Source organism: Perca flavescens, chromosome 19 (assembly GCF_004354835.1).
Source record: "Perca flavescens isolate YP-PL-M2 chromosome 19, PFLA_1.0, whole genome shotgun sequence".
Taxonomy (NCBI): domain Eukaryota; kingdom Metazoa; phylum Chordata; class Actinopteri; order Perciformes; family Percidae; genus Perca; species Perca flavescens.
This window is the reverse complement of record NC_041349.1, coordinates 14366634-14386470: the sequence shown is the minus strand read 5'-3', so window position 1 is coordinate 14386470 and position 19837 is coordinate 14366634. Positions and strand designations below refer to the sequence as shown.

The following is a 19837-nucleotide window of genomic DNA, read 5'->3' as shown; positions in this document are numbered from 1 at the left end:
GTGTTACAAAGACAAAAACAGCCTACACCCACTTCATGTGACTTTTGAAGGGGTGAATCAGACGTCAATGACTGGGCGAGTCCATTGAGCAGCCTGTGAAAATCAATGTCATGCTCAGGATGTTTCCAGAATAGATGTGGTCTATATTCACCATTGTTCACAACTCACTTAACCGGTTTTATAGCTAATGTTAGTAATAGCTATTCTCGGAAGGAAGCGACTTTAAGTCTAAAAAAGGTAGCAAAGCTATACTGTATTTCTATTTTGCTGTATAAACACAAATATATGTTTTGTGTTATCATTTTTTATAGGCTCTGGACAAGCAAAAAAACACAAAAGTCACAATAGCAAGAAGAAGCGGAATAAGGCGAGGACAGAACAACATTCCCAATAGTTTGCAGATGAATTCATGCAGGTGCCTCCCTTTATTTTTGTCAGCTACTTTGGAGAAAATGTCACCTGAGAAAAAATTAGGTAAAGTCTACCTAATATTTCTCAATACATTACACAACTGATTACTTATAAAAAGTAAGTAACATTACCTCTTGATTGTAAGCACGTAATACTTAATAATTGTTATTAATAATTGAACAATATGAGTAATTAATCATTACTTATTCAGGGAAGGTAAACTTTACTTTAAAAAAATTATTGTCAGACACAGGAGATATTTGATCATCTCAATTTCTTTTAATCAATGAAATGTTCAAAAAAATAAGGACAGGAGGAGGTACAAAAGAACCCTCTCCACTCTGCATATTCAACTGAAACAAGTTTCTTAAACCCTTCATATGTGGATTCCAGTTTGTTTGTTATACCAAACATGAACACCTTACATTTTTTTATATGTTTGAGGAACATATGCAGATATTTGCAAAGCCTTATGGGGTGTTGAAGATAACCAGTCAGTCTGTGCCTGAACAAAAAACAGCATTTTCCACATCTCAACACCGTGTCCTTTTGGTTAAATGAATTGACAGCCTAGTACCAGTCAGAAACACACTGAGTTCAGTCCTTGCTCAACCAATATGTATCTTTTGAATAACATTGATCCATGAGATGATATGCATTATTTGAATGTAGTGAATTTCAATGTGACACTGCTCTTTGGGAGATGAAATTGTCTGATTGCATTGTACAGTGAGCATTCTTCAGCACCAACAGTAAGTTCCCAGGAAACAGTCTGTGCCTGAATACGGTGACAAACAGTTCATCATTAGCTTACTTTTGAGGCTTTGGACCTTCTTGAGCAGCTTTGCTCTGTCAAGCACCAAAAGAGTTTCTGAAATACTTTAAGTATACTCAAGCTTCTTGGAATACTCAAGTTTGAGAGCGTAGATCAATCCCATCAACAGCACACATGCCTTGGTTTGGTTTCCACACACGTTCAGCACTTTGTTTCCCTCCATCGCAATCAACACATCTGCTGTATGCTCCTTGGCTGCAGGATTATGGATTACAAGCACCTTCATGGTTTAGTCCATGTTGTCCTCATTTTCAGCCTCCATGTTAAAAAAAGAAACAAAAATATGCACTTTTAAGTTAAGGACAATAACAAGATACTATCCCAATACATTTATTGATCATGTTTTCTTGGTTAAGCCAAATCAAACCAAGTAGAGTTTGTTTTTAATAATCAGCACTTCAATACAATTCAGTGACAAATTAAAACTGACTTTATTGCCTATTTCTCACCTCAAATGTTTTTAAAACCCTATTTTAGTAACTGATTAGCAGTAATGTGAGAAAGTTTGCATAAAGTATGTTGGTTTAAAAACCTGCATTATTAATATAACCAAGTTACATTATGATTTTAATTGTGGATAGACCTCCTGCCTCATTACAAACTAAACTGACATTAGAAGGGGTGGCATGTCTGTCCCATAATGGTGGCTGTGCCAAGTATCCACAGTTTCTATGTACTATGTGTGTGTGTGTGTGTGTGTGTGTGTGTGTGTGTGTGTGTGTGTGCGTGTTATCGGAAATTAAACAATTGTATCAGGGCAACCCTATGTGTAACCATGTAATACCTTGAATTGATCGATCATTTAATAACATACCTAGCAATCTTGGATGAAATCTTCTTGATGTTCCCCAAGGTACTCAATGAGGCGTCAAACAACTGCATCCCTTTTTCTCTCTCGACACATTGGGACTGTGAATAGATGCATTTAGTGATTAACTTATTTCTACAAATTCTTTACACTTATCAGTGAAAAAAAAAAAAATATATATATATATATATATATATATATATATATATATATATACACACACACACACCTCATTTACAGTGTATTTGTGTATTGTAGTTAGCGTATGCGTGTAACAGAGATTGACCGGTTGTTGCACTGCCCTCACAGTTGAGTTCACCCTTTTTTATCCACCCCTATCTCAATTGAATTGTATATTAAATAACAAACGGATTTGGTAAGATGAAAGCTGAGTAAGCCAAACTTTATGTAGCTAAGGTTGGCCTAAAATATATTTTCTCAAAAGCAGGTAATGTCGGGGCTTATCAATACTATTAGGTAACCTTACTGTATCTATGTATGATGCATGCACAAGCCAATAGTCTCTTACGTAAATTTAGGGCATGTACGGCTGGTGTAAAGATATCTCTGTTCAAAGCATATTGCACACCGTTGTATACTGCGCACTTGTGGTCAAACTATAAAAAGGCAAGTCTTTTAAAATTGAAAGTAGCATATAATGACGCAATGAGAATATTACTCACAAAACCAAGATGGTGTAGTGCAAGTGAGATGTTTGTGGTTGCAAGAGTGAATACCTTTCATGCTGTTTTAAGAAATCTAATGTTTAAATTCATGTGTCGGCTTGATGGGCACAAAATGTAATAATAATGGGCTTAACTGACATACGTCTAAGCACTACACGCTACCAATCCCGTATGTGGAAACATTGGTATAATTGTCTCCTGGTAGAACAATAATCTTTTTTTTTTTTTTTTTTTTTTAATTTGTTTGTTTTTATATTTATTAAATGTGTAGGTAGGTGTGTATGCATGTGCGTTTATTGATATGTATTTATGTATTGTTGTGGGTGATTTGGACCTTGAGTCTGTAATAAAAGTTTTGATTGATTGATTGATTGATTATCTATCCGGCTACCTAGCTAACGTTAGGTGACATTACCTGTAATGTTAGCTAACAGTTAGCTTACATGTAGAGCCTACATGGTTCAGCCGTGAAAGCAATAACGTTACATTGTGACACTGTCAAATGCCACGACAGGTAACGTTAGCTAGTTTGAAGTAACGTAACTAACATCTCTTCCAACAATCTTCACATTGCTACGTTTTAGTAACATTAGAAGCTAACGTTAGCCTTTCAACTCTGGCATTAGCTAGCTAGCTGGCACTCGGTAGCTTGCTAACTTTTAATGACAGACTGCCATTGAGTAACTTGTTAACAGCCTAGAGAAGCAAGCCAAATATACACTCTAAACCAACCATTAAATAAGTTTATTACACACAGCAACTTGTTAAAAAGGAATCTTACCTTAGCTAAACCGAACAGCTTGACTCCAGTGTCCCGCCAGTGAAACGATAGATCTTGGCCAAAAACCAGCACTGACGCATGTGCACTTTGAACTGCAGACTTATCATTTTGGGGTAGATTTTATTATATTTGTTTAGGCTGGAAATGTTACTGTTATAAAATATGTAATGTAGCTAGAATTTACCCATTATTGTATATTTGCTTGCTGACTAATATATTTGCAGTAAAATTTAAACAATTTGCATGTGTTGTATTTACTACCCTCTGAAATCCGTTTTTACAGTGCATATGAATCTCTGTTTTAATCATTAAACTTAAATATTTGCATTTACAGTGGTAATTTCTGAATGGGAAAACATAATTTTACAGATTCTGTCTCTACAAATTTTTATAAAAACTGAGGATACATTGATCTTAAATCACTTCAGAGATGTTTGAACATGAAACTTTGGCAAAAGAAAAGGGCAGAAACATAATGTCTTCCAAACATGGATGTATCATCAAAAACTGCATATATAACATTAATTCAATTCTATTAACTGGACTTTTGGCATCATAGTCACTCTTTCATGTAGTTTACTTCCAATTTTCTAGATTTGAGACGATTTTAATCTTCTGATTTCAGGACAGAGAAAACTGAAATAAGTAATACAGAAATAACGAGACGCAGACTACCGTGGAAAAAACACTTTAAAGACCAACAGTTTCCAACAACAGTTTCTTAGATTTTATTTTTTATTCTTTGACTGGAGAAATACTTTGATACAGAAACATGGGCAGAATTCAGCATTGAGGTCTTAAAATGTACATATATAAATACAAATAAGTTGATTGTATATCACAATTGGTGAACTATGTCAAAAACTGCCTTTGAGTGGCCGGAATGAGGATCTGATGGTTGGTCACAAGAGATATGGATGAGAAATGTATTTGCTCATCTTCATCTTTTGGTTTGATCTCCCCTCCTCAAGCACAGTTTCTTCATCCAAATATAATCTTAGGCTCAAAGCTACGATCATGACAACATCAGAGTTAAAATACGTTTTAAAAAAAATATAAAATTAAGTGTATAGAATATTGCAGGGATTGGTTTAGTATTATTCTAGCGGTGTAAAATGACATCAACCTCCACAGCTGATGAGAAAACAACTATCCACAACTACCAATGTGCCTCTCACACCTTTTTGTCTGCAATAATTTACAGGTAGCTATACAAATGTTCAGTTTAGCAGGATACAATAAATGCAGAATGTTTTATATATATATATATATATAGATATATATATATATATATATATATATATATATATATATATTGCTCTTGTTCTAAACAGGACTTTAATGATGCTTTCCTAAAAACCTGTTGCTTCAAAAGTGACAAACAATAGAGAAGGTGCTGGTTTTAAGAACAACATGGCTGCATGATGAAGAAACACCTCGAGAGGTGTGCGGTCGCCAAAGGAGGACCTCAAACTGTTAAAACAACCCTGAGGAGTAAGTTTGGTAGGCGTCGGTCTACGCATTGGTCGTGCTTTTAAGACATTAAACCAGACTAAAAGAGTCTACAGCCATGCTCTGTGAAGCCGTACTCGAGCTAAATGCTAACATCAGCGTGGAACACAATGACAATTCTAACACGCTGATGTTTAGCAAGTTTACCATGTTCATATGTTAGCTTAGCCTGTTGGCATGCTAGCATTTGCTAATAGACACATTGTATAGCTGAGGCTGATGGGCTTGTCATTAGTTTTGCAGGTTTTTGGTCATAAATCAAAGTGCTGATTCTGGCGCTAGAGGAAAAGTCAGGGGATCATCAAAGTCATCAAGATGAATCCTCTGGGGAAATGGTCCCTCTCCTTATGGCTAGTAGCTCTTTGAATCTCTTTCTGCCTGCCCTTTTCTAGCCTTAATGATTTCCCAATTTGGTCCTTTCACTAGAATTGGATCAACATAGAATGCTGAGGGAGAAGGAAGAAGAGGATGGAGATGAGGTTAATAGGGGGCAGCATTAGTCGAGGCCACTGGAGGGTGAGGAGGAGTCAAGGTTGCTTTGGATAGAGAAGACAAAAGAGGTGAAACAGGGCTGTGTCTAGATGCTAACCCAAGATTTGCGAAACTCTCCTGAGGTGGTTGAGGTTAGGCATTGACCATGAATGTTTAAAGTTAGGATAGGTCGTATAGAGTTTTTCGCAGATCTAGGGATACCATCAAAGAATTTCTAATATAGGAAGAAGTTCCACTCCCTCGTTACTTCCGGCTTCTGAACTGGTTGCACTTCCACCAGAGGTCCACATAGGGGGCGCTCACAGGCCAGTGCAGAATGAATGGGATTCTATGGAGCTATACCCCTCAAAATCCACTTTTCTCAGGATATAATTTTTTGTCTAGTAATTTGAATGTTGCATTTGAAAGTGGAGGCAAAGAAAATACACACTGCTGGGTGTTAGATTATTTTAAAGTCGCTTTTTTGTTCTAAAAAGCCTTTTAAAATGTCAATGACGTCATACACATATACGGCCAGAGATACTGCTTTACGGCAAGCTCTGAGTTGCTTCCTTTGTTCTCTCTGTCATTACACATGCTAGAAAGAGGTTTGCTGATGTTTTAAAGACCATGCCGAGACATTTTGGTTCTGCTTCCGTTCAGCGGGATCTCCGATCGTAATCAGTCCTTCACTGACCAATCAGCATTCAGAAACATGCTAGCGTGTTATGGGCAACAACGACTCACCCTGTAAAAAATCAAAAGGACGTAAGTACTTGTGCTTTCAACTTTCGACCTATAACCCATGTTGAACTTGCAAAAACTACAATCAAATCTGAGGTTTCTCAACGACAATCGGGCAAAAGAGACACATTTAGCCGTCTAGCTCCATAGAGTCCCATTCATTTTGCACTGGACCGCGATCACCCCCAGTGGAACTCTGGTGGAACTGCAACCAAATTCGGTACAATGGGGCTGAATAGGGAGTGGAACGGCTTTCCGTAGACCGGCTTTGGATACCATCTATAGCCTGGTCCTACCAGACTCTTGTACATTTCATTTGTACAGAGAGTCTGGCCACTCTCCATTGACAAGTGTTAACTTCTTTGAAGGCGGGTACTCTGTTGAAGTTTAAAACTATTGGATCTGCCCAGGGCCACTCTGGTAGCCTGGCTCCGCCCTCCTAAGTACTATCTGGTAGGACCAGGCTAACAAGAGGCGAGACAACAACAACTATCGCCATAGCCAACTCCTTCACCACTAACGGAGTGAGCTGGAAAATCTAACTTTTCCCGAACCCTGTGGGGAGGAGGGCCACAACATCATGGCTGCCAACACAATTCAGCAAATATTGTTCTTGTGCGGGCTTTAACTTCTGGATATTCGGCAGCTTTGCCACAACGGACCGCATCTTTCTCCGCCTAGACATGACGCGTGAAATAGGGGCTGCTACTTGAAAGTTTGACAAAGCTGGTCCAGTTTCAGCTCTGCCTTTAACAACAAGAAAGCAGAATTAACGTACTGTTTCAGGTTTGGTACAATATCTGGACTTTTGTTTCAGGGAAAACTAGTCCAACCCTGCTTTAAAGTCTAACGTTACTTTTCAAAAATGGAGAGAAACAGTAATACGTGAGACAAATAACCTGTATTCAAAATGCAGGACATGATAGTTACTGTAAATTATGTGTATTGGACTGTCAACAGAAAGTTCAACCACTCATCTGAAAATCTGGTCTTTTCGTAAAATTCGGTGTGATTTGTTGTAGTTAAACCAGGGCAAATTCAGGGTAAAAAAAATATATATTCTGAATTAACCCGGGGAAAACACTAAGACTCAAAGATGTCTTGTCCTTCTAATGCTCCAAGATCAGATCAGACAGCACATTCATGTCCGTCTCTGCCGGGTGGCACTGCAGCACCAGCGCCACCATGTTGTCCTGACCCGGGAAAATGTGACAGAGCTGCTCTCTGAGGCCGGCTGTTTCCTCGGGGCTCCTGTCTGCACCGGAACCTTGTACCACAGATCCAAGCTGCCTCTGCTGGTGTCCCGTGTCCCATCCCTTTCCACGTCCTCTTCCTTTACCCCGGCTCCCTCCACCTGCTGCTGCGTTCAGAGCTCCACCCAGTGTCCGGTCGCGGAAGTTCAGGACCTCCGTTTGGGAGCGTGGAGCTTTGGAGGAAGGGAAAGTTGTGGCTACTCCGGCAAAAGAGTGGTTTCCTGGGTCGGGAGTACTGAGAGGAAATAAAGAACAGGGACCATGTTGGAAAAAAGTGTTTTTCACTTTTACATGTTATCCCTTGGATCCCCCTTTGTTGTCTTTCTATATCCATAAATAAACCAAACCAAACCAAATTATTCAGAGAACATCACAGTATATATTATATAATATTTTTTAAAAACTCACCTTTATACCTTTATATATTAGCCTTTGTGTAAAGGGCTGCACCCCTTTTATGCTGTATTTAAATTTAATTTGTATTTTTTAACTCATGTTTATTCTTATTTATTTCATCTATTGCACGTGTGTGTGAAGCACTTTGTAACTGCATGTATTTTAGAAGTGCTATATAAATAAAGTGTTACTTACTTACTAACTTACTATATAGCTTTATTTCACCTGAAACTAATTACACTTTTATTTTTTAAACTAAAAGGTTTTGAGCTGCAGAAAAAAAAACTGCAAAAACATGCTTTGACAAATTTAAAATATGCATGTGTGTCTATCAGTATGGATGTGTGTGGTTGTGAATAATACCTGTGTCCTGAGCGTAGGAAGTCATCCAGGTGAGGCCCTCCTCTGCCCAGAGGGTCGTCCGGCACCATGAAGTGATCCCCGACAAACGTGTACTGAAGAAGCCTGCATGGGGAGGAAACATGACATCATATAACACTGTAATGAGCGGACTAGCCCTTTAAGCAGTTTTCCATGGGAGACTTAACATGTGAGTCTTTGTTTTCAGCTCTATTAAATATCAGATTTTTTCATTTAGTCAGAGAAAGATTGTGGGAGATGTTGATATGGTTTTTGTGTTATCCAGCAACACCAGACCTTTACATTTATTTAGGTACATAGAAGTTGCTTCATATGCAGTATGGCAGGACCACTTGTTCATTACATTTGGTTACTATCACTACTACTACTACTGCTACTACTACTTGTACTTGTGAGTATTTGCTTTTTTATGCCACTTTATACTTCTCCTCCACTACATTTCAGAGGGAACAATTGTACTTTTTATTTGACAGCTTTAGTTAATCTATACATTAGGCTTTTTGATACATAAATGAATGACGAGCTTATCAAATATGTTTTGTTATGAATTAAACTACTGCACCTAACAATATATACAAGAGCTGAAACGATTAGTTGATTAATTGATTTTATTAGCTGATGAAAAAGAATGGCGACTAAATTGAAAATCGTCATTTTTCATGCAAAAAGGCCAAACATTCATGGTTCCAGTTCCACAACTATGAGGATTTTCTGCTTTTCCTTGTAATTAATTTAATAATTGTATTTCATTTCTAATAATTTTGATGTTGACTATTGGTGCGACAAAACAAAGAAACGTATCTTTTACTTCTCTTTTTCTATCGGAAAGCTTTCTCATCATAGAAGGAAAAATTATTTCCTGCATTACCAACAGCATCTGAACACAACACTTAATCTAAAATATACTTAAATAATACTTAAAGTAAAGGAAAATTACTGATCGTATAGCTAAAAATACAATTTTGCTGATTGATATGACATAGTCCTGATCCAACATGTAGGGAGTCTGTCACATTTGAGTGATATACAGTCTTTTTATACCTCTTTTTGATGATCTCCCTCCATACAAGGGACTCGTCTGAAAGGTCTCTCAGGTTGTCGTTAGTTACGATCACTCCGTCTGTCTTCTGTGCGAGCTGCAGCATTAATCTGTGGAAACAGGGGAAATGAAAGATTTCACAGCAGCCTGAAAATCTCCTTTGGCCTTCCACAGTAGTGCTCTCAAACATTTATGAAGTGGCTGAAAGCAACACAAATGCACAGTCCCAATTCCATATGATAGACTGATTCTAAGCAGGTTTTGTAGTGTGTTCACTCAAATATACTCAAACCAGACAGAATGCTAAATAAGCTCCAATTTTGAGTGTGCTGTTGATGCACACTATTCTCCCATAATGTAATGCACAAAGGAAATTGAGGAGCTACGCGTTATGGAAAAACTCAGGAGCAGCTCGACTCTGGATCATACATAAAGAAGGTCCGGCAGACTTTGAGGACTTACACAGAAGCATTTAATGAAATCTCGATGGAGGAGATTTCGGTTTAAAGATACAGTGCAGTTTAACCAACATAGTATATGGTATTTACAAGAAATGTGTCTACTGGTATAACTAAAAGGGCCATCACCACTTTTGATGGGACACAAATTGAAAAAGTTTCCAGCTACAAGTATCTGGGCATTTGGGTGGATGATAAACTGCCTTTTAAACCCATAAACACATAACAGAACTTGTAACGAAATTCAAACCAAAAATTGGCATTCTTTTATAGAAATAAACCTTGCGTCATCCAAAGTTGTAAGAAACAGATTTTCAAGCTACGTTTCTATCAGTTTTGGAGTGCTTCCTCTACATTGAAGCCACTCTGCCCTAAGATTTATATCTGCCGATGGATTTAGTACCAACTACTGTCTCCTTTATCAAAAAGTAGGCTGGACTTCCTTGGCTCTAAGAAGGGAGCAACACTCCATTTTATGTATTTACAAAGCCTTGCTTAAAAAATTGCCTGTATGTACAAGCTTGCTGAATTTTAAATCGTGTATCGCTATGGCACTCGCACTAGTGATTCCTTGGTCCTACATATTCCATTTGTTAGGACACATTCAGGCAAACTGCATTTGAATATTATGCTCCATTTAAATGGAATAACTTGCAGATTAAAATAAAATTGAACAGCTTGATTCTGTTTAATCACTTTAAATGTCTTCTTTATGAAGCCATGTATTCTGAATGTAGACGTACATGCACTTTGACTTGTTTAGCATGCTGTAATTGTTTTATGTGTGTACTGTGCATTGCAAGTGTATATTGTATATTAATTACTATGTTCAGTAATTTTATATGTATCATTGGAAATCAGAGCTTGCTCTCACTTGGCTCTCCCTGAATAAATAAAGGTGATATCTGTGACTATCTGGGTCAAAGAACATCTTATCCAGTGTTTCTATTGTGTACATCACTTCTGCAGTGTGTCTGTGGGTGTATTTGTGTAAGTAGGTGTATGTAACTTCCTCCCCTGACCTAGTATGGTAGCGCTTGAGGCAGCACTGTCTTATCAAGCTGATACGTCTCCCGTCTTGTATGCAGACATAGAGTTGAACTACTACTGAGACAGGTTATGACCTAATGCTGTTATGCTGGACACTAAGCTGAATGAGACCTGACTAAGCTATTCAAATAATAATTGTTGGCATGATTTTACAAATCATGTTTTAATGTGAAACATACATGTGAATCCTTAAGGATTAACTATATCTGTGGATAGCTATAGTGACTACCGTACCTATAGGCCAGTAAGCCTATCATCAGTGGGGTTTTATATTTGCTAATAGTATGTTGGATTCATGTTAAGACATTTTAATTTTTGAAGAAAACTTTCAAAAATTAACAATAATTTGGAGGCCCCCCTGCAGTGACTCTAAGGACCCCCTGCTGAAGATCTCTGGTATAAAAAAATATGAATGTAGTAGTTATTTATCTTGAGTTCTTTTTTGGCAACTTCCTGTCTTACATGAACCCAGCAACTTCTTTTTTTATACACTTGCTTCTCTAACCTCTAGGCCTCAGTATTCACCTATAACCATAACAACACGATAAGAAGACTAATACAAGACTTTTTCTTAGTGCAACAGTGTGTCTACCTGTCGTCGTACGAGCTGATCCTCTTGCCCTGGATCTCTCTGGAGGGGGTGTACGAGAGCAGGCCCAGCTTCTGCAGCTCAGCCATATAGTGCTGCTCTGAGAGGGCAGGAACAAACAACGCTATGTTTAGTCTGCACTGAAGGGGGAAAACAAACGCCCACATGGTCTGCCCAATTCTCATTTGTTTTCTTCCCCTTGCATGTGACTCAGAATCAAATACTGTGTAAGTGGCACACATGCACGGATGTGTAGAGGCCTTTGTCATTTTAAAACCACAATATGACAAAGGGTAACTTTGGCACTGAGAACTTTACTGGAAACAGCTTGTCTTGGCATTCAAAAGACCAAACTAAATGTCGTACTGTATTCAAGGTAATTAATCCATAATGGAAATAATCATTAACATGTACACATCAATGCACACATTTACAATACTTTTAGTTTCCAAAATAGAGATATCAAGTTTAAATTACTACATGAGGAACAGGGAGTGTTTACCTTTGATCTTGGGGTCACTCTTCTGTCTCCACTGTGGAAGGAGGGCACTGATGTGACGATGGCCTCGGTCCCAAAAGTGCTGGACGGCCAGAGCTATACCTCGACAGGAGAAGAAATGACCCAACCCGTGACTGTGGAATAAATGGGACAGTATTTGTGACAATATTGAGTTTTGTAACAAAGTCAGATGTCACAACAAAGGTGGAAGACGGAAAAAAAAGCTGTTATGAACCTTAATTTGTTTTCTAAAAGTTAAACACTGATCTCTGCATTTGGCTACTCTCTGTGTCTGATATTAACACTAACACCCAACTGAAACCCAGTTCATACGCTTATACACCTGCTCTTCTAAACAGTTACAAAAGATATTCCTTTTTCTTAATACTGTACAGGAAGTGTGGTGTTTTATTTGTCCAGCAACAGCTCTTTAACCAAAAACCAATTGGACTAATGGAAATGAACTCTTCAACTAAACAGCGTCATTATCCGGAATTGTTCTATTCTAAAGTCTAATATCAACAATATTTTATGACTTGTCGCTCTCCAAGCTATTAAAAGGTACCATGTGGAATTTCTGACCACTAATAGTGCTATGGAGCAGTGGGTCCCCATTTCGTTTGTATGAGGACGCAAACACAATACACAGCGTGCAATTTGCAAAACAAAAAAGACTTTGCATTTCAATGTTTGTTAGATCTCAGTCTTTGTTTGCTTGCAAGGGAACACCACAAGGCACCTTTAAGACATTCAACAGTGTGAATGTCTTAAACAGAGTGTATAGTTTGTGGCATATTGTACCACTCAGGTGGCGTAATATGCTCTCATTATTCATTTTATTTCCTTTCTAGAGTAAATATTTATTCAAATGTCAGTCAAACCCTTTATATTTACTTACATTTATGTGTACTTTCTTCAAACAGCACATGGGAAACAAATGGAAACGCCCTAAATTATCATCCCATATTAACCCTAATCAAAAAATCTATTAAAATATCATAAAATAAACACATAAGAGAACATTTACAATACACTCTTTCTGCATTTCCCACCTCATGGCCACGTTGCTCCCGTCAATGATGATTGTCCTAACGCTCGGGTTGCCAGGTTTGTCTGTTAGCCGAAGTTCGAAGGGCATCTGCAGGCCTTCGAGGAAACGCTGCTCCCCTGTCACCACTACCGCGGGCACAAAAACCTGTCTTTCCCCCGCCCTGGTGGGAGACGAGTCGTTTCTTGTGGAGATGGGGGATTGAGGGGCTTGGAGCGCTTGTTTTAAGGAGTTAGAAGGCTGGGGCTTTGGGTTCAAGATGTTGTCTAGGGTTAGATGATTTTGTTTTGAGGTGGACGGGTTAGGCCAATACGTGGTTTGTCCATATTGTTTATTGGATTGGAAAATTGTGAGTGGAGGATCTAGGGTTGGGGGATAAGTAGGCCTGGGCGGTCCTTTGACTTCAGGAAGGATGACTCGGTGTGGAGTTTGTGAGTTTGTGAGTTTATGGAATTTAATATACTCAGATACAGCTAGATTTGGCACGTCGACCCGTCCTTTATCATCGGATTTTCTCTTTTCTGCTGGTGTGAAAAGCTCAGGTTCTCTTGCTTTGTCCTCAGATGGTCCAACTCTTGTTCTCTCTTTCTCCAGCACCACATCATCCATCTCTCTCGGCCCCTCCCTAAAGGTGTCCATCTCTTTGCTCCCCTCTCTCTGCAGCTCCAGGAGCAGCTGGTGAGTGGATCCATCAGGCAACCTGTTGTAGACGTTGGCCACTTTCTGCTCCATGTAGCCACAGCTGGCTGCTGCTTTCTTCACCACTCCCAGGACAAAGTCTTCCTCTTGTCTTTCTTCTTTTTCTTCTTTCACCTCGGCACTCCCTTTTCCCTTGAAGTGTCTCGTGCTTGCTGTCGTTCCATCTTCCTCTCCCTCGCAAATGTTTCCCACCTCTGCATTATTACTGATCACCTCATCTCCTCCTACTTCCATTTCTTTGTCTTCTCTGTGCTCTGTCTCGCATGGTCGGTTGTTCTCGCTTTGATTCAAGGCAACACCTTCTGGATTTTCCTTTCTCTGCTTCCGGTCATTGAGATCCTGCTCTTGTTGAACCACGTCCAGTATCTGCGAGGCCTCTTTAGGACCCGTTCGGGCAAGGACTCGTTTTACTACATCCTCAGTGTAGCCCATGGCTGTAAAGAACTTCAAAAGAAGCCAAAACTCCTTGTTTCCCACTGATAACTGCAGCTCCTGTTCTTCCTCCTCCCCCTGTCCCTCTTTTACTTTGGTACCTAACGTTGCCACTTGTTCCAGCTGCTCCTCTTCTCCCAACTCCTGTGGAGCATGCATGAGTCTTTCCTCAGCACCCTCTGCCCTCCCTTGGGCTCCCGCAGACGTAGACAAAAACTGGAAAAAGGAGTCTGCAGAGTCTTTCCCCGAGCCTGCAGTCATCCCTTCAATCCACCGATCAGCAGTCCTCAAAGGTTCAGGAAGTGTGTACGTAATGGCGGAGGGTTTGTCCCATCTACCTTCCGAATCCTCACGTGTTCTTGCCGGTGGATTTCCATCTGTCAGCAACGGGCTGAGACTTGATCCAAGCCCCGATTCTTTCACCAAATCCAGCAGGATTTCCTTCACTGACCCCGGCAGCACCAGGAGATCCAGGATGTGCTTGTCCTCCCATTTCTCCACCAGAGTTTTGAATGCCCGGCGTGACTCAAGAGACTCGCCCAGGCCTCTGTCTCCAGCGTCAGAGCGTCTGGACTGTGTGCCCTCATACCTCTCCACCAGGTCTGCAATAAGGGAGTAGGCTCGCACCACCGGCTCTGCGAGGCCTGATATAAGCAGGCATCCTGTAGAGCCAACCTGGTTTCGTGAGAGGAAAACAAAATGACATTAATCTTAGTCCTCTTAATGACAGCGATATGAAAATGTAAGTAGATGTTCAGATTGAGAACAGACCTGCTTTTAAACAATGCAAGCAGCTGCGTTGGTGCTTCAGGTACAACCCAAGAAATCCAGTTTGGGTAACAGATCGATGAGATTGAAGGTTTGTCAAACTCTAAAACACTGCAGAGCTGTTTATAATACTATGAGATAGGATACATTTACAAATGTGCAAGGTTATCATCTGGCAATTATTTTATTGTTCGTCGCGACGATTGTGATGTAAGCCAAGATCTCGGCCTAAGAAGTAAAAGTACTTGTTGGACTGCCCGTAAAATGACTTCCTTGAAGCTTAAAATAAACTTTCATGCATATTAATATTGGTACTTTAGATTATTCTCGGTTGAGGTTCACCAATCACCTCCATTTTTATGTGTAAAACTATTTAACAACATGATAAACAACATTCAAATAAATCAGGTAAGTCAAGTTGAAAAACCCATTGTTATTCCTTTAAAGGGATGAGGTCGCATTAGCAAGGGCTTTCCAAGTAATTAGCAACAAGTAGCAACTAATAGTGAAAAAGGAAGTTGTCAAAAGTAATGAAAGTTCCCCCAAGTTGAATATTTGCATTCTAACAAAAAATTCTAATAGTAGCTTAAAATTCCCAGTGACATCACAATGTTAAATTAAGAGGCAGTTGTTACTTCATAAGGGGTTTGACACATTTTTAGATGATGAAATTGACTAATAATGTAATTTTCTGTAAGAATAAAAAGAAAGCAAGATATCACGTTATTAGTCAATATAATTTTTGTATCATCAGTCAAAAATTGCCCAATATGTATGCTGGTGGGGGATTTGTACAATGACGCAAGCAAGTGATTAAACTCCTTTTTGGAGTCATAACTCAGGCAAATGGGAACACACAGACAAGTTACACATCCTTCTAAATTCAACGTGACTTATACTTTCAGAGGATACAGTTATCTCTGATGTCCATCGCAAATAAACATCTATACATTTGCTTAGAAATCACCAGAATTGCCTGAGAAACATCACATTTTTAAGTTTTCTTTAATATCAAAGTAGTCCATGGGTACGTTGCAAACAGGAGCTGCTAACAGTTAATTTGGCATGCGTTCAATGCTGCCATTTTGGCAAAATGTAAACAAATATAGACAGATAAATTGGGGCTCAAGTCGCATAATTCCATGTTGTCACTTTTCCACTTTTGATGGCTCTCCTTTATTCTGGGTAACTACAGCAAAAAGTTCCAATCCTAATATCAGTTTTGTGATTGTAGCCTAAACAAAGACCCAGAAAGCAACACTTACCACAATATGTGCTGAGGTGGTTTTTGTCAGGCAGTCCATGAACAGCCCTCTGGCTCCACAGAAGATGCAGTGAAGAACTCCGGGAAAAGAAACCTCCTGCTGCTCCTCCTGGTTCACAAGTCCTTTCACAAATAACTACAAGACAGAATTATTTTACACCATTATTGTGTTGTTATAGTATCATTGTAGTGGTGGTGAAAATACTGTAGTAGTACTAGTAGATAAAATCTAAATATTACGTGTCAATTTTGGGAAACAAAAAACATTTCTTCATTCTTGGCATTGAAAACAACATTTGACAAAATAATCTCATTGCCAATTTACTCACATGTTATTATTTACTGTGTTTGAACGTTTACACTTCCATGACAACTGAGCAAATTCTATCTGCAGACGCTGACTGTGTATTTATAAAGTGTTTAAAAAAGGACTTTACTGCTGAGTTTTAACTGTGTGGTTTACATTGATTTTTTTTTAAATAGAGTCAATTGTTAGACTTATTGCCCGTTAGGTAAAAAGTGAAACGTTTAATAGTTAAAAGGCTATACTATCCACAACTTGTTTATATACAGATTTTAGTTTCAGCTTTAAAGGACAGGCACACAATTCTTCAAGTCTTAAAAAAATCGTCATATGAGCGTTGGGAACAGGTTTTGGTTGTTTAAACTGACCATAGGGGACAAAATCCAGTCCTCCCTCCTAGCAAAACATGTACTAAAAAGTTTATTTGTAACTAATATGAGGCTTTAGAAAAATCAAGTGGATATCTTCCAATGTTAAGGTCTATTTAGTACGAAATTCCCTCTTTATGTTTTGAGCAGCTCAACAAGGCAACCCTGTTCTGGGAAACTAGAGGGAATTTTCTACTGTAAAGAAAGTAACTTTGGGAGATACCAACTTCATTTGACTAACTCAGACTCCTGAAGCCTCATTTAGCTTTGGAAAAATATTTTGGAGTGTATTTCTTGGATGAGGAGTTGGTCCCACATCACTTATATTGAAAGTGCATGAAGAATTGATATTTTAATGTCCTATATGAACAGGAGGAATACAACATAAAAAAATACAACATAAAAAAAAACCTTGATGAGTCATTTCCCAGTTAGAGTGACTTTTATCAAAGTGCACTGTAGACCACCACTACCAGTAATGACAATAGCAACTTTACTTATGGCACCTTTCCAAATCAAGGGTTAAACAATCAGGACTATTGTACTGTAAAACAAAAGGAAATCTGGCCTTACTTTTGCAGCTTTGACATTGTTGCTCTGCCCACGCAGTTTCAGCCATATCTGCCCGTTGTTGCCATGGGACAAATCATCCGCTCCGATACCAAACGTCACACTGAATATCCGCTCCACGGTGGCGTGCAGAGAGGTCAGAGATCCCCGCAGCATCCCAGCACAAGCAAACTCATCATCCACCTCCGGTTCTCCTTCTCCGCCTCCATCACTTCTCTCACCGTCCATCCCCTTGTTCTTAAATCGGCGTCAAAGTTGGAACATACTGTTAAAAACACATAACATAACATCAATTTTGGGGGCAAAATATAAAGTTTGACAGCATTAGGAAGTCTGATCTCATTTCCTAATGTATAAAAAGAACAGAGTTAACTTTTATGAGTGTGCTACTTCATTTATGTGGTACTTTATTTATATGTTGTGACCCTCTGCGGTCTTTTTATGCTGTCTTGTGTTGTATCATGTTATTTATCAAATGGAAAACAAACAAAAAAACCTGTAGTCTCAAGTATTGCCCTGACTTGGGTTTTGAATTACATTTAGACCCATTTGTTCCCATCGTTATACATTTACACATCATTCCTAATAAGTGAATGCTTTTAATTTAAAAGCAGCATTTTAAATGTGAATTGTGTTCAACTGAGTGACATTTCTTTCTCCTTCCACTATTCTAATGTGTTTCTTTGTTACAAAGTGTGAGGTGTTTCAAGGACAGTGATGCGTTCAATAACAGTCAGTGTGGGCGGTTTCCAAATGACATGTAGAACACCTACAGTACATATTTAGCCTGCATTTACTGTACAGTATTATACAACCCTGTATTTTAGGCTATGTACATTTATATCTATAAACACATAAATAAGTAAAATAGGTTGATATTTAGATAAACTGAGATGTTAACGTTGTAACTGTATTGTTTAGCCACTGTATATGCTCAGTGCAAACATTGTTGACTATGTGTAATAATGAATAAGTGAGTATTTGAATATGGACACATATTGAACAAGTTGTTGCCAAGACAAGTTGCCAAGGCAAGAACTACAGTAATGGTTATTCCAACAAACGACAATGTGTAGGCTACATAGCATTACAGTTCCAGGAGTTAAAAATACACAATTCCTCTTTAAATAGCGAAGTAGAACTTTAGCATGCAATGTAGTAGCCTAACGTTACATCCTCCAACATGTAAACACGTCTCTCTCTCACTCTCTCTCTCTCTCCGGACCGCTCTATGATTAATACAGGCCTATATTACATATTATACGGCAAGTTGTTTGACTGCTGCTTGTTATTTGCTTTTGTTCAAGAACAATATTTAGACCGACTAACATCCCACTCTATGCTAAAAGACAGAAACTGTCTTACGAGCTTACAAAATATGGCTTATTTCCAGATAATTAGATATAAGTATTGTGAAACATTTATCTGGCTGACGAGAACTATTAAACGTGGTTTTAGCAAAGACTGAGCAGGGCAGTTCAGAGTTAAACCCCCCCGCCCCCCATAAAAACAAAAACAAAAAAAAACATACAAAATGAAATGTTTCTGGGTCGTTTTCTTACGTGAGGTCGATCGCTCTGCGCCTTCAAAGTTTCGTTTCCAGCAGCTCCAGAGGCAGAGGCAGTGCAGCTGGCTCGGGGCTTCCGCAATCAAAAAACAACAACACGCAACCTATCAGACCGAAGTTCAACGCATGCTGTAATGCCACTAAATGATCGGAGAGGTCGGACGGAACTTTAGACAACCACGGAAGAAAGACCTTGTCCCTGCTGCTGCGGATTCCGGGTTTAGGAAGCTTCGTACACATCAAACCGCCGGTGGAAACCCCGAAGACAAAACCGAAACTAAACGAAAAACATCTTATCTGAGATTCTGGGTGGATAGGCTACTCGAGGCTGGGTACGGTGCTCATGGCGTCTCTGTAACACCCACATGCTATTATTTTAATAATCCTATACACTCAAATCATGTCTGTGAACTATTTTATGTAGGCCTATGTTATTTTGCTCCTTGTTTTGCATTGCCGTGCATGGAACATACATTATTATTATTATTATTATTATTATTATTATTATTATTATTATTATTATTATTATTATCATTATTAGTAGTAGTAGTATTATAGCAAATACGTTATAAAAGTGTACATTTATTGACTGTATTTTAAGATGAAGATGTTAAAAAAAAATTGACTGTGTGTCAGGGTCAAACAGGAGATGAAGGGGATTTCCACTGACGTCAGAAGCAGGTTTTTTTGTTTTGTGTGTGTGTGTGTGTGTGTGTGTGTGTGTGTGTGTGTGTGTGTGTGTGTGTGTGTGTGTGTGTTTTGGTCAACTCCTGGATGACTCTGCTCATTGACAGACAGGCCTTTGTAAAGGAGAAACTGGGTTTCTGCAACACATTTCTGCCTCTAGGCCTATATTAATCCAGCAGATGAAAAGACTTTTCAAGATACACTTTAATCTGTTTAC

At 38.8% G+C, this 19837-nt stretch overlaps 1 protein-coding gene and 1 long non-coding RNA gene across 4 annotated transcripts; both read right to left on the bottom strand.

Annotated features, from left to right (window-relative positions):
• Window positions 1–1375: 1375 nt before the first annotated feature.
• Window positions 1376–3607, bottom strand: LOC114545900 (uncharacterized). Its single transcript, XR_003690953.1, has 3 exons — window positions 3522–3607; window positions 2061–2155; window positions 1376–1502 (listed from the first exon to the last, which is right to left on the bottom strand). It is a non-coding gene; the product is annotated as an uncharacterized LOC114545900 (long non-coding RNA).
• Window positions 3608–6853: 3246 nt separating this feature from the next.
• khnyn (KH and NYN domain containing) lies at window positions 6854–19347 on the bottom strand. 3 transcript variants are annotated; one of them, XM_028564712.1, is made up of 9 exons: window positions 18929–19347; window positions 17370–17603; window positions 16126–16260; window positions 12966–14767; window positions 11917–12047; window positions 11418–11514; window positions 9320–9427; window positions 8261–8362; window positions 6854–7736 (listed from the first exon to the last, which is right to left on the bottom strand). In XM_028564712.1, exons 2-9 carry the CDS (start codon window positions 17592–17594, stop codon window positions 7358–7360), a joined length of 2979 nt encoding a protein of 992 aa, XP_028420513.1. In that variant the 5' UTR covers window positions 17595–17603; window positions 18929–19347; the 3' UTR covers window positions 6854–7357. The 3 variants fall into 3 exon arrangements, with proteins under 3 accessions (XP_028420513.1, XP_028420512.1, XP_028420511.1); XM_028564711.1 differs by having other exon boundaries at window positions 17370–17631; window positions 18898–19346; XM_028564710.1 differs by having other exon boundaries at window positions 17370–17631; window positions 18929–19346.
• Between the last annotated feature and the right edge of the window lie 490 nt (window positions 19348–19837).